Source organism: Suricata suricatta, chromosome 12, assembly GCF_006229205.1.
Source record: "Suricata suricatta isolate VVHF042 chromosome 12, meerkat_22Aug2017_6uvM2_HiC, whole genome shotgun sequence".
Classification (NCBI taxonomy): Eukaryota; Metazoa; Chordata; class Mammalia; order Carnivora; family Herpestidae; genus Suricata; species Suricata suricatta.
Window position 1 is genome coordinate 13346401 of NC_043711.1, and position 14376 is coordinate 13360776.

Here is a 14376-nt window from a genome sequence, read left to right on the forward strand (position 1 = left end):
AGGGGAGTACCAGTACCCTTATTATTATTATTTTAATGTTTATTTTCTTTTGTAGGCAAGAGAGACAGAGTGTGAACAGAAGAGGGGCAGAAAGAGAGGGAGACACAGGATGCAAAGCAGGCTCCAGGCTCTGAGCTGTCAGCACAGAGCCCGACGCAGGGCTCAAACTCACAAACCGTGAGATCATGCCCTGAGCTGAAGTCGGACGCTCAATGGACTGAGCCCCAGGTGGTGCCATCGGAAGTCCTATATTTTTATGTGCTCAATCTGGTCACTGTCATTTGGTAGAAGCCTATCGAAACTCAAAGGCAAACCCAGGGGTCTCCTCCAGCCTAAGAAGATACTGTGATATCTAAGTCCAACAGTGGGGTAGCCAAGGAAACCTGCAGCTGCAGAGACTGTGGCAGTCCCAGAGAATATGGATGCCATCTTGGCACTTGGGTTATTCCCTGCCTCAGTTTCCCTTCTGCAAAGTGAGGCTGGTACCTGTGGAAGGTGGTCCTCATAAGGCACTTAGCCAGGTGCCCAATTGGCTCAGCAAAGGCAGCCATCTTCAAAATAGAAACTGGCAACAGCAGATGGCTGGTCTTGTCAATAAAGTTTTATTGGGACTAGGGCCAGAATTAAGGTGAAACAAGGGAGTCAGGGTCATGTAAGGGCAGAGTCTGATCCTGTTTTTAATTCTGATGTTTAGTTCATCATGCATTTTTGAATTCGTTTAGATTCTTTAAACTATCGTATTAAAGTCTTGTGTATCTTACTGATTTCTGTGGCCCTTTGAAAATTTTGAACAGAACTGAGCGCCTCATTCACCTCACCCTAGAACTGACCTTGTGGTGTGCCCTGGGCACATTAATTAACTTCTCTGAGCCTCAGTTTCCTTGTCTGCAAAATGGGGACGATCACGCTCCCTTATTTCTAGGAGGATTCATTGAAAAATGTTTTCATCTTGACTGGGGGGTACGGTGGGGCCTGGAAGGGCGGGTCTGGCCCTCCCAATGGAGGCGGGGCCCTTCCAGGAGGCTCCTAGGGAGGGGCGGAGCCAGGACACGTCAGCTGACCCGGCTTGACCAATGGCGCGGGGTGGCGGGGCTTGGCAGGCTGGGGCGGGGCCGGGGGCGGGCCAGGCGGCGCGGACTAGCGGGCCATGGACGAGCCGAGCCTCCTGCGGCGCCGAGGGCTCCAGGTGAGGCCCCTGCGTGGGCGGGCGGAGGGCACGGCGGAGTGCACCTGGCTTGGGTGCCAGGGGCGAGGCGTCGGCGCCCGGAGAAACTGAGGTGGGGAGCGGGCCGCGCGCTCGGGTCGCTCCCTCTGCCCGCTTTTCAAAGTGCTTTTTGCCTGATGGGAAGGGGTATACTCCGTTTGGTTTGACATATGGAGAAACTGAGGCTCCAAGCGCTAGCGTGGGAGAAAGGGGCCGAGAGTTGGGTCCCTTCCCACCAGCTGCTCTAATAATATGAGCAGCAGCAGCCTTTGAGCGCTCACCATATGCTCATCGTTGTGTTAATCTTTTTACTAGTGGTATATTCATGTTAATTAATGTTTATTTACCTGCCTCGTGCCGTCCTTGCGCCACCGCGCCCCAGCCTCAGCTCACCCCTAAGGTGAGCCGAGGAGGTTGGGGCTGTCCAGGCGCCCATTTGTCAGACAAGGAAACTGAGGCTCGAGTCTGGAAAAAGTCACAAACTCGAGGTCGCCCAACAGAGAGTCAATCCGGCAGCCTTCACTGGCTCTCTCGCGCGCAGAAAGCGCTGCCAACGGGCTTGTGGGCCGGCGAGGGGGGAGACCCGAGGGCGGGAGACACTTTTGCTTATCCGGATCCCAGTTTCCCCGTTTGCTATAAGGGTCCTTTTCTGACCTCGGGCCCTGGGTTTGTGTTTGGAAGGCTTCCTTACCAGGAGGGAAGAACATGGGTGTCAGAGTTCGAACCCACGCGAGGGCCATGTGACCTCGATGGGCAACTCCTTTGACTTTTCTGGGCCTCGGTTTCTCCATCTCTGTGCAAAGGGAATTAAGACGATCTAGCCGTTCTCCTGGGCTTAGACCACACCCTTAAGAAGCCACCGGGTTGCCTGTCGGGAACCTGGGATTCATCATTTACCCAACAAACATTTATTGAGTGCCTGCTGTGTGCCCGGCACTGGAGAGGCAGCCTCTCCTGGGTCTCCCAGCCTGTTGGAGGACACGAACGCCGGAGCAGCAGCGACCCCAGGGAGTGGTCAGCTGCGGTGTGGGACGCTCAGGCACACTTGGAGAAGGCGCCAGAACCAAGCGTTGCTGGGTGGTCTTGGAGCAGAGGAAGCGGCCGCGGGGTGGCGGGGCAGGGGCGGGTGGGAGTATGGGGAAATCAAAGAGTCTGAGGGAAGCTAAAACCAAGGAAGGACGGGGTGGGGGTGGGGTCCGAGAGGGCAGGGGCAGAGATGCAAGGCAGAAACACCCCCACCCCCAGGCGGGGGAGGGGGCCCAAAAGGGGAAAGTCCGAGGCCAGAGTCAAGAGCGAGGGGCCTGGGCGTGGAGGAGGGGGGCGGTGAGCGGTGGGATGTTGTGGGGGGACAGGCCCCGCCCCGAGCCCCAGTTAGACTCAGCCCCGCCCGCGGCCTCTTAAAATAGAGAAACTGCCTTCGGGTAGGCGAATGGGGGCGCTGCTGACGTCAAGAAGTGGGGGCCTGTTTCACGAGGAAGAGGCGCCCGTTCCCTGATGACGAGTCCCCTGCTACAAAAGGGGAAACTGAGGCTCAGGGAAGCCTAGCCACTGTCCAGGTGTTACAGCATGTAGGTGACAGTCAGGATTTGAACCCGGGCAGGTCTGGCTCCCCCTCCAGACCAGCCCTGCACTAGCAGGTCTTGCTCTGTGGAGGCACAGGGACAAGTAGGGATTGCCCAAGTGGGTGAGGGGATTCTGGGCGGAGGGCACAGCACATGCAAAGGCCTAGAAGCATGTGTTGTGTGGGGAATCTAGAAGCCATTTCTTGTGCTAGAGCCAGGAGTGTGAGAGCCCACCCTCTGCTTCAGGGCTTTCCGGTGCCGATTTTGAAGAGGTTGGATTTCCCCCCTGAGGTGGTGGGGAGCTATGGAAAATGCTGGAGCAAGGGAGGACACTATCAGATCTGAAGGCTTTGAGAGACTTCTCTGGAGCAGGTGGGGTGCCTAGAGGGGGCCAGAGGCCAGGAAAGCGCCTGGAGTAAGTAACCAAATAGGAGACAGTGAAAATAATTAAAAATTAGTAATAGTAGAAATATAGGGGTGCCTGGGTGGCTCAGTCAGTTAAGCGTCTGACTCTTGATTTTGGCTCAGGTCATGATCTCACTCATAACCATGAGGTTGAGCCCAGTGTTGGGCTCTGTACAGAGCTTGGAGCCTGCTTGGGATTTTCTCTCTCTCTATCACGCCACCCCCCACCCCGTAAATAAATAAATAAATAAATAAATAAATAAACATTTTTAAAGACTTAAAAAATAATAGTAGTAGAAATATAAATAACGTCTCACGATAACGGGCACCCACAAATGCAAAGCACTGTGCATGCATTTAATTCTCCCAACAGCACAAGAGGTCAGTGCCGTTATTAGCCTCATTTTTCAGAGAGGGAAACTGAGGATCGGAGAGGGAAAGTGTAAGAGATTTGGAATTCTAACCAGTATGGCTTCCGAGGGTGCAAAAATGTTGAGGGCCTGGGTTTGGGGCATTAGCTATCCAATAATACCTTAACTCCAGCTCGATTAATGGGGCAGGAGCACCCCCAGCCAGTCAGGTGCTCCGGAGGCTGACCCTTCCAAAGGCCAAAGAGTCAATTCATAAAAGTTTGAGGAGATGAAGGGGACTCAAGTCAGATGCTTGGCTACAGACAGTAGCCATGGGGATGCTAGCTAATCGGACTGGGGCAGCCGGCTGGGCGCTGGGAGGTCGTAAGCAGCACCTGGTCTGGCCCTTGGAACCCCCGGTTTGCGTTGGGTCCGGGGAAGAGGTGGGAACGGGGCCTTCCTGGTTTGGGTCCAGCTCAGCCCCGGTGAGTGTAAGGTGAGCTACAGTCTACTCACATTGTTATTGCTCCAAATACCTTTCTTCCTATGTGATCCTTATTTTTTATATCATCTCCCACTTGGACCTTTGCTTCACAAGCCACACAATTTTTTTTAAGTTTTTATTTATTTATTTTGGAAGAGAGAGAAAGAGAATCCCAAGCAGGCTTCACACTATTGGCGCAGAGCCGGACGGGGGGCTCAAACTCATGAACCATGAGATCATGACCTGAGCTGACATCCAGAGTCAGGTGCTTAACTGACTGCACTGCGCAGGCGCTTCACAAACCACGGAATTTTAAAACACCGGATCCCCAAATCCGGGGGCCAGTGAAGGTGGCCAGAGCTTGTATTATCTGAACTTTGTCTCCGCTCCTGCTGGATACGGTCCCTGGAAGGTCCACCCTGGGTTCTCGTGGCCCAGTTCAATTTATTCTTCTTCAAAAAGTCCTCAGGCTGATGCTATGTGGTCCCTGCTGACTTCTCTCTCCCTTTGCTCCAGTTGCCAACTTCCCATGCTGCCAACCGGGCTGAGTCCTACCCCCACCCTATAGATTCCCACCAGCGTGACACCCCCGCCCCCACCTCCAGGAAGCCTCTTGGCTCCCCCCACCGCCAGCCCCTTCTCTCCCTCTGGGTCTCCCCTACTCCCTCCACTTGTGGGGGTGTCCATGCCCTGTTCTTTCTCCCGATTGCGGGTCCCTCAGGATGGAGCTGAGGCTTCTGGCCGGGAGGCGGCATTGTCCAACCCAGCCCAGAACAGAAGAGGAAGCCGTAAATATTATCTTTAAAGGGCAGTTCCAAGAGATGGGCCCCCACCTACTCTGGTCTACGCGGGAGTCACTTCGTAAGGAACAGCCGGCAGAGAGGGGGCTGAAGGCAGAAGCAGATGGCTCTGGGAGCAGAGGGTCCGGGGGCGGTGCCGGGAGAGTTCCGTGTGGTCCCAGCTTGCCACAGAGCCTCTGCAGGGGGCTGCCGACCTTCCCTCACTTCTCTCTGCCACTTCACATCTCTTTGTGTTTTGGAAGCAAATTAAAATTTGTGGTTAAATTGGTGGTTATTATTAACCTCACCAAATCATTGTCTTGGCACCAAGTTAGCGGAGTCTCTCCCCAGTGCCGGGCTCTTAGCTGGTCACTTGATTCTTCCCAGGACCATATGTAACCGGGGAGGCTTTCCAGATGAAGAAACTGATGTGAAATTGTTTGGCAGGGGTCACACAGCTCAGATGATGGGGAGCCAGACTGGGAAGCCAGGCCTGCCAGGGCTTTGGAAGTAGATGGTTGGGCTTGGGCGGGGGGGTGTAGAGCAGGTATAGCTCGGGGTTCCAACGCCAGCTCCCCATGTCTCACGGGTTAGAGGAAAGGGTAAGCCGGCATCAGACCCCATGACAGTTCGAGGGAGCAGCCGGAGGCCTTAATGGTGGTGGTGGTTCTATGATCAGTTGTCCTGAGTGATAGTGAGCTCTCCATCCCCAGAGGTATTCCAGCAGACAGAAACACCTTGGGATGGCAGGTCAGCCTCTCCCCACCTTGAACTGCTCGGTTTCGTGGGCTCAGGGTAGCTGGGGTCAGGCTTTGGGGTGAAACCCCAATCCCTTGGACCCTCCTCTTCCCCTGCTGAGGGACCCAGCCAACCTCTCCTGGCCCAGTCCTGCACCGGACAGCTTCCAGCCCCCTTGAATCGGCTGCGGGGGCTGATGACGTCAGTGGTTGCCATGGTGAACACCCCGCTCTGGATGTGGGCAGCCCAGAGCCCATCTAGGTAAAAATAGTCATGTGTCTGTCCTCCACAGGGGTGCCCTGGCAGTGTGTGTGTTGTTGTGTTGGGGTCGGGGGGATGCCCAGGACCTGGATTTCCTTCCTTTTCCCTCTGCCAAGAGACATGGGCAGCTGGCTTCCCTCTGCACCTCAGTTTCCCAGCCTGAGAAATGGTCCCTTGCTCCTGGTGTGTAGTAGGTGGCTCAGTAAATGTAAAATGTATCAGGTATTATGATAGTCTGCCCAGGCCCTTGCTGACCTCAACAACACCACACACAACAGCCACGATAATAGTGCCGATCATTGCCACCCTGGGACTCTCCCGATGTTACCTCCACATTATGGATGGGAAAATCAAAGCACACATAGCACAGGTTACTTGCTCAAGGTCCCATAGTCAGGAAAGAACAGATAATAAATCGATCTGGACCCAGGTCTGAGTATCCCTAGATTCTAAACTCATGCTACATGGCCTTTTGAGGATGTAAAAACCTTCTAGGGTGAGGCATTTGAGGACGGACCCTGGGGTCACCGTGAACCCCGAGTGCGGGGCTTTTTGCCCTGCATATGGTGAGGGCACCCAGGGTTGGTGCAGGTCAGCTTCTTGAGCTCTAGAAGGTTCTTCACAAGGGAGTTACTGATTAGTGCCCCACCCCCCACCGGTTCCCTGGACACAAATCCACCGTCGCTTTGCAGACGTGACTTTCAGATCCGGGAGCGGGCAGGGTGAGGATGAGTCAAGAATCTCCCTTTCCTCTAACGATTGTTACTATTTAGCCACTATTGACATACTTCTTTATAACTATAACTAATTTGTTATTTAAAATAATGAAGTCTTGGGGCGCCTGGGTGGCTCAGTGCGTTAAGTGTTCTTTGACTCTTGATTTAAGCTCATGTCATGATTTCGAGGTTCTCATGAGTTCAAGCCCCGCATCTGGGATTCTCTCTCTCTCTCTCTCTCTCTCTCTCTCTCTCACCACCTCCCCCACTCTCGCTCCCTCTCTCTCAAAATAAATAAACTTTAAAATAAAACAAAACAATAAAGTTATTTTTAGTACAGGGAGGGTTTGAGCTAGGCAGGGAGGTGACTGGGAGTCTGGAGGGCTTTCAGGAGGAAGGGATACATGAGGGGGGGGTGACTAGCACCAGAGGTGGGGGCCGGGGGTGTGGGGGTGAGGGAGGCAGTCCAGGCAGAAGACACAGCTGGTGCAAAGGCTCTGTGGCAGGGCAGAACCCAGTCTGTGGGGCAGCAGAAAGGAGGCACTGGCTGGAGCTGGGTGAGCGTGGGAGCCAGCTTGGGGGTGAGGTGGGTGAAGAGCTTGTCTCTTTGGAATGACCCCTGTTTCCTCTCATTTCAGAAGGAGCTGAGCCTGCCACGCCGGGGACGTGGGTGAGTTCACCTAAGGCCAGTGGTCCTGGGCACAGATCTTTCAGCAGCAGCCTACAGATTGTGAATTTATTTAATAATTATAACAAAGCTGCTCACCTTGATCCTTTCCCCCAGTGTTTGCAGAGTGCTTTGGAAGTGCTTCAGTTTGGCTCGCACAAGCCGGGAGGCCCACACCAGTTTGCAAATGTGGAAATTAAAGCGCCGTAGGGTTGCACCACTGGCACAAGGGCATCCAGGCTGGAAAAGGAACCCTTGTCTAGCATCTAGAGTCCAAATTATAGAATTCCAGCCAAGTATGCTGGAACCAGCTTGCATGCCTCCCGTGATGGGGAGCTCACTGTCAGGGAACACAGGTAGAAAGTCATATCCTCAGGGTCACATTCGCGTTTTTCTGTAGGTTGGCATTTTTGGACCCCAAAGCTCACAGAACGTTTTGTTCGGTGCCTTTGCTGGTTTACAGAGGGGAAACCAAAGCCCAGTCAGGGAGAGTTCTGTCTTGTGCTGGGGGTCTGAAGGGGTGCGCGTGTAGACACCCCCTCTTTGGGGCTGTTTGCCCGAGGGGTGGGAATTCTCTTGCCCCGCGGTGAAATCACCCACTTAACAGTCTTTTTTGAGGGCCTACTGTGTATCAGGCCCTGTTCCAGGCATGGGGGACATGAGACAAGTGGATGTTGGACCCTGCCCATGCAGCTCACGGTCTCTTGGGGAGAGTTACGGTGAAGAGATGTTATGCAGGGGAGACATTAAGAGATAGAGGGCAGTGGCGTTAGCCCTCTTGGAGAAGGTAACATTTGAGCCTAGATCTAGAAGAGGAAGAAGAGGCGAGGAGGAAAGTTTGAGGGGAAGAGCATCCCAACTAGAGGGAACAGCACGGGCAAAGGTCCTGGGAGGCAGACCAGCGTTGTTTGGAAGAACATCATGGAGACAGCAGTAGCTGGAGGGAAGAGAACACAGGGGAGGTGGAGGAGAGAAGAGGGAGGTCCTGGGGTTTGGATGAGAGTTTTGAAATCTGATGGTGGGGATGGGGTCAGTTGGGCCCCCGAGCCCTGACCATCTGTTCTTGATGCGCAGGGGATAGTGCAGCTGGTGGGGAGGAGCCTGAGGGGCCCGGAGGGGCGGGGCTTTGGCATTGACCGGAAGGCGGGCCCTGTCCCTGGCCTTTGCCCAGGCTTGGGGCCGGGTGTGGACCGGGATCAGGCAGAACCACCGAGGACAAAGTCCTGGGCCACAGGGCAGGACGAGGACAAAGACTCCCGGGAGCTGTCTACTCTCTGCTGCCTACCGCGTTCTTGGCTGGGTCCAAGTGGGGTGTCAAGGGGGCTCGAGTCAGACACAACCCCAGACTCTTGGGATCTGGGCTGGGATGGGACTCTTGGTCTGGGCCAAAGGGAGGGTGGGACTCGGGGCGCCGCGGGTCGTTGTGTAGGGACGGCTCCGCAGAAGAGGGCCCGGGGGACCGAACTCGGGTGTGGGTGAGGGGGACGACGTGCCTGACGGAGAGAACCCGGAGAAGCAAAGGCCTGGAGGCGTGGACCGGCCTCTGGCGTGCGTGGGGATGCTGAGACCCGCCGCGAGGGGCCGCGAACCGGGAATGGGGGCGGGACGCGCTCAGATCCGGGGTCCGAGAGACACCCCCGGGGGCGGGGTGAGGGCAGAGACCCGCCGCGGCCGGGAAGGGGCGGGGCCGGGCGATGGAGCAATCGAGCCGATCGGGGAGGCAGTGACCGCCCTTCCTTTCCGGCTGCGCTGCCCGGGGGCTCAAGACCCGGCAGCCCCAGCGGCGTCTGTCTCCAGGAGGGGGTGACACCTGCCACTCCAGCCTCCCGCAGCCCGACTTTTCCTGCTGGGCCGGGCCTGCGCGCAGGTGCGGGGCCCCGAGCCCCGCCCCGAGGCGGAGAGAGCCCGCCTCCCGCGCCCCCAGCGGCCCAGCCTCCCGCGCCGCGTCTGTCGCGCCCGCCAGGCGTGCTGTCCCTACGTCCGCGTCCGTGGGTCTGTCCGATCGCGCCACCGTCAGGGCGTGGGGGTCACAAAGAGGGCTTTGGCACCCAGCCGCGTAGACGCAGCCCCGGCCTCAGCATGAAGTCTCGCAGGGACAAGCTTCACATCCCGGCGCTGACCCTCGAGTGAGTGCTTGGCGAAGAAGGGGGGAAATGGGGTGGGAGGAAGAGAGGCAGACAGACAACCACCCTGCCCCCGCGTCTCTTCTTAAGTCGCCCAGAGTCGCACCGCCGCCTCCGGGGAGCCCTCCCGGGTCATCGGTCAGGCCCCACCCGCTTGGCCTTCGTGAGACCCAGAATCCCGGGCCTTGGGGGGCCCCGTCTCCCTAAGGGAACCCAAATCCTGGTGCGAATTCGGATTCGGCCACACGCAGGGGCCACCACCAGGTTCACCGTCCCGGGCCTCTTTCTTCGCAGTCTGTCTCCGAGCAGCCAGAGCCCATTTTTGCTGAGCGCCAGCAGCCCCAGCAGCCCTTGCAGCCCCTCACTGGGCCTGCACCCCTGGAGGTAAGTGACAGCATATGGGGGCGGGGCTCGGACCCTGCCCTGGCGCCTCAGAGCCTGGGAAGCCACCTAGACCCAGCTTCCTCACCAAGGTACTGTGGGCTGGTGACACCACCTCCCTGGGCCTCAGTTTACCCCTGCATAAAATGAAACTAGTATCCACATTAGGGCCTTGATGGGGAAATTCCATTTTCAACCATAGCCAACAGGTCCTCCATCCGACAGGTGGTCAAGGTGAGACTCGAACTTGAGCTGTGGCCCAAGGACATCCCTGGGACAGGTGCTAGGTTCCCAGCCTGCTCTGGGCCCTCCCTGCTGGATCAGCCTGGGCCTTCCAGGCGGTGACCTCCGGGACCCTCCCCACACCCAACTCAGCTGGCCAGAAAGCTCCTCTGAATGGACACACACACACACACACACACACACACACACACACACAGCTGAGAGTTCACCATTAGAGCCCTAGGCACTGTACCAGGCAAAGTGGTATAGGGAGGAAAGAGCCAGCTTGACTGAGTGCCAGCTCTGTACCCAATACCTCTGTTTCCCTCTGCAAGCCTGGGGGGGAGGTACCCTTCCTGACCCCATTTCTCAGCTGAGGAAACTGAGGCTGAGAGAAGACCCCACTTCTCCTGGTTGAGTATGTCTGGGAACCAAGCACCAGGGCCAGCTTGGCTACCAGAGTCTGTTGAGGGTCTTGCCCCCTGTCTAGGAGGGAATACCAGGGCTATCATGGGCTCTTCGCACAGCTTGGGAAAAGTTCAGGGAGGTAACAGATGGGTGAGTCAGTGATGTCTAGAATTTGGTGGCTCATCAATCATTTATACCTTAGTATGAATGAACTGATTAGATTCTTTCTGTAGACCTTTCATGGGGAGAAGAGAGAACAATTTGGAGCCCACAGTGGGTGCTGGGTAACAGACAGCTACCTTCATTAAGTAGGTGCCTACTGTGAGCCTGGTCTAAGGGCGTAGCTGTGAACAAGATTAATGTAATCCTTCCCTCCTGGGCCTCTCAGTCAGATCTCTGGAGGTGGGCAGTGAACAAGTGAGTGGAACAAGATCCATTTGGATGGTGACCTCTTGGGGGAGGTGGTGTTTTAGCCAAGGTCTAGGCAGAGCTGGGGGAAGAGAGGTATCAGGCAGTGGGAACTGCACGTGCAAAGGTCCTGAGGCAGGACCAAGAATTTAAAAGCCTCTGTGGCTGCCTTGGGGGAAGAAAGGCCTGCTGGGGACAAGTGATAGGAATGGAGGTGGCAGTCAGGTAGGTGGCTAGGACAGCATCTGAGTAAAAGATGGTGGGGCCCGGACCAGGTGGGGTATCCAGTGGGGTCTGCTGTACCCCCCATTTTGGTCGGGGAGGAGGAAACTCAGGACCTTAGAGTATGTTGTGCATGGGGCACCGTGGCAAAGAGTGAGGGGCCCAGTCTGACACTGACTCCTTGGCCTCAACCACCAGTGAGGACAGGATGAGGGGAGGGATCAGTTGTGAAGAGCTGAGCCGGTTTTGCCAGGAGGAAATGGAGGCAGAGAGTTTGGGGCTCTGAGCAGAAAAGTCTCCTCATTGGCCACCAGAGGGCAGCAGAACCACATCACCTTGGACCAGGCAAGGAAATGGGTCCCTGCCTCCCCTGCTCAAAGTACCCTAGGAATAAGCCCAGGTGGCTTGCTTCAGCCTCCAAGGCCCCACGAGTCTGGCCTCTGCAACCTTCCATCTCCCCCTCATCTGTCTTCCTGCCTCAGGGCCTTTGCATTTGCTACTCCTCTGCCCAGAGCTCCATTTTCCTCATTTCTCTGTTTCTTAAGTCTCTATCGAGCCCTCACATATGAAGCTGTTTCTAAACACAGCCCCTCTTCATGGCCACCCAAGCCCCAGGTACATCCATTATGCCTATTCATTTCCCTCATTGAGACCACATTATGGATGTGGTTTTCATGTTTTCTTGTGTGACTCTAGGGTTATTTTTCTCACCCAGAGGTTTGGAAGCCCCTTGAGAGCCAGACCTGAATCTGTCCTCGATTCTAGGGCAGGGCCTGGTGTACAGCAGGTGCTCCGTTAATGCTTATGGCACGGACAAATGAGAGAAGGTGGGAGGGCTCTACCCGTGGTGGGGAGTAGGAGGTAATTGAAGAAGGTCACAAATTTGGTCAAGGGGGCAACAAAAAGCATTGTCAGAAGACTCTGTTCCCTCTGGGGCCTTGAATGCCAAGGACAGGAAGAATTTGTATTTTTCTATCCCAGGAACTAAGAACCATACAGCGTAGAGGGCTGGGCAGGGTGTGGACAGTGCATGGGCAGGTGGGAAGGGCTGGGGGTAGGGTTCTGTATGCTCACTGGGCCTTTGCTATTTACATAGTTACTAGTACGAGCAGAGGGAGGCAGATCCTGAGTTACAGACAGGGTTAGGGTCTGAGGCCAAGGAGAGGGATTCACCCAGAAGTGTGGTTTAGCTGTAAAATCACTGAGGAGCCACAGAGGGTGTGTGAGGTGGGGAGGGACCCGATCTGGTGGGCAGTGGGCTGATGCCAGAGATCAGCAGCTTCACCGGCCCTTCGAGGGAGGCCTTTGCCACGGCCACAGGTGCTCTGGATCATTCTGCAGAGGAGGAAACTGAGGCCGGCTGGGCGTGGGGGAAGTGGCTGCTGGGGACGCCAGCACAGTGGGTGTAGTGGGGGGCAGGTAGGCAGTACAGAGTGCGGCCACAGCTGGGACCGAGAGGTACTTCCTTTACTAACTGCAGAAGTGCCTCTGGCACACACGGTGAGGAGGGTTTGTGGGCACAGCATGTCACCATATGGTGACACAAGACCATGACTCGTCTCTACTTGGGTCCCCAGACCTGCGGGACCTTACATTCCACGCACAGGAGGCTCTGTCCTTGGCGTGTGGCTCAGACTGGACATCTCAGGGTCATAGGTTTCCACCTCTATCTTCACCTCCACATCTGGCCCCTTGGCAGGGCCCATCCATTGGCATCAAAACAAGTCCAGAATCTACCCACTTGTCACCGCAGCCTCACCCTGGTCCAGGCCTCGGTGTCCTCCTCCCAGACCCTGTCACAGCCTCTCACCAGCCTCCTGCCACCTGCACTCCTGTCCCTGGCAGCTCCTGTTCCCCACGGCAGACGGGCGGAGGGGATTGACAGACAGTTCAGACCCTGCCCTTCCCTGCTCACACATCCTCCATGGCTCCCCGTTGCGTCTACCTCACAACTGCACTCTTCCTGCAATGCTCACATGTTAAGTCCTGCTGGCGTTTCCCCCTGGGTCTTGTCTCAGGGCCTTTGCACAAGATATGCTCTCTGTTTGGAACACTTTCCATGACTGGCTCCTCTTCCTTCTCAGTGTCTCGGCTGGCTATAGTGTCACCTCCTCAGAGAGGTCTCCTGGCTAAAGTCGTCCTTTGCCAATGTTACCTCTGTTCTTTTCCTTCCTTGACTAATGGTGTTTGAAATTATCTCGATCATTTAGTTGCCTACTGTTAACTCTCTGCCTCCCCCTCCAGACTTGGGGCCTCTGAGGACAGGGTACTCGGGATTTAGCACAGGGTCGGGCATACAGTAGTTACTCAATGAATGTTGAGTGAGTGAATGACCAGCTATGGGTGTTTGAGGCCCAAGCCCAGGGGACCTGGAGAGCGTTCGGAGGACAAACCCAGTAGCTGCTACCTGACGGTGACGCTGGCCATGGAGAAGACAGGATGGGGAGTCCTTCAGAAACCCACAAAGCAAAACTGGTGGCAAGAAGGTTGGGAAGAGTTAGAGTTACACACCAGGCGGGGGCCCCTCTCCATGACTTCTCTTCTCAGATATGGGGTCTGGGCTTCAGCGGCAGGCCTGGGTTGGTTCCCGAAGTATCATGTGACCTGGGAGGAGGCCACCTTCCCTGACCTCTGGGGCTGTCGTGAGAGGATGAAGCATTAATTCACTCCCTACTGTGTCAGACATTCCTATTCCCATGGTGAACATGTACTGTATTCGCAGCACTGTCTGTGCCTCCGATTCGGTTCCATTTTCCGGTGGGGACATTTGTAGAGGGAGAAACAGAGGCCTGGAAGTTAGCCTGATGCTAATCACATTTATCAGGGATTGTTGTGGGTGCCACCTTACATCGAATTCATGTACTCATCGTGTCAGCTCAATCTCCCTCCCACTTTACAATTGAGCAGACGGGCCTGATAAGTGAAATCAGGTGTCCCCCAAGTCCTGTAGCCAAGTTGATGGCCTTTCCATCACATAGGCAAAGTGTGCCAGATGCCCAGGCTCCGTTTGCTCAACATGACCTTTATGCCAGACCAGTGCTGAGAGATGCTGGGACTTCAGGGAGCCCAAGCCCGGGGAAGACAGAGCCAGACAGACAAGAAAAGGCTTCCTGGAAGAGGGGGTGCTGGATGTTGTCAGGCAGGAAGGACATTCCAAGAAGTGGAGCCACTGTGGGAGCGGTGGCATGAGCCAGGCCCGGGCCTTGGATGGGTCTCAAGTGCCACACTCAGAAGGGGTTAGCGCCAGGGAGAGAGGGAAAAGAAGACGTGAGCAGATTTACATTTTGAGGGAAAGGGGCCAAGATCCGCGGCCTAAACAGGCTCCGACGCCCCGCCCCCGCCGCCCGCAACCCTAGCAACGCCCCGCCCCTCCGCCCGCGGCCTTGGCAACGCCCAGCCCACTAGCCAGCACGCGGGCCGCCAGCCTCGCTTCCGCGTCCCTCGCT

General features: G+C 56.1%; 1 protein-coding gene across 7 annotated transcripts in view; it reads left to right on the forward strand.

The window, feature by feature from the left end:
• The first annotated feature begins 1105 nt into the window (after positions 1-1105).
• The window catches only part of MAST3 (microtubule associated serine/threonine kinase 3), a 38070-nt gene continuing 24799 nt past the window's right edge, over positions 1106-14376 (forward strand). For 3 of the 7 annotated variants that reach the window (XM_029919166.1, XM_029919174.1, XM_029919167.1), the window contains exons 1-2: positions 8920-9292; positions 9584-9673. In XM_029919166.1, coding sequence (XP_029775026.1) covers positions 9246-9292; positions 9584-9673 — 137 coding nt within the window. In that variant the 5' untranslated portion in view covers positions 8920-9245. Of the gene's footprint in view, positions 1187-7137; positions 7170-8919; positions 9293-9583; positions 9674-14376 lie in introns of those variants that run through there. The other 4 variants (XM_029919170.1, XM_029919173.1, XM_029919169.1 and 1 more) reach the window with 3 other exon arrangements.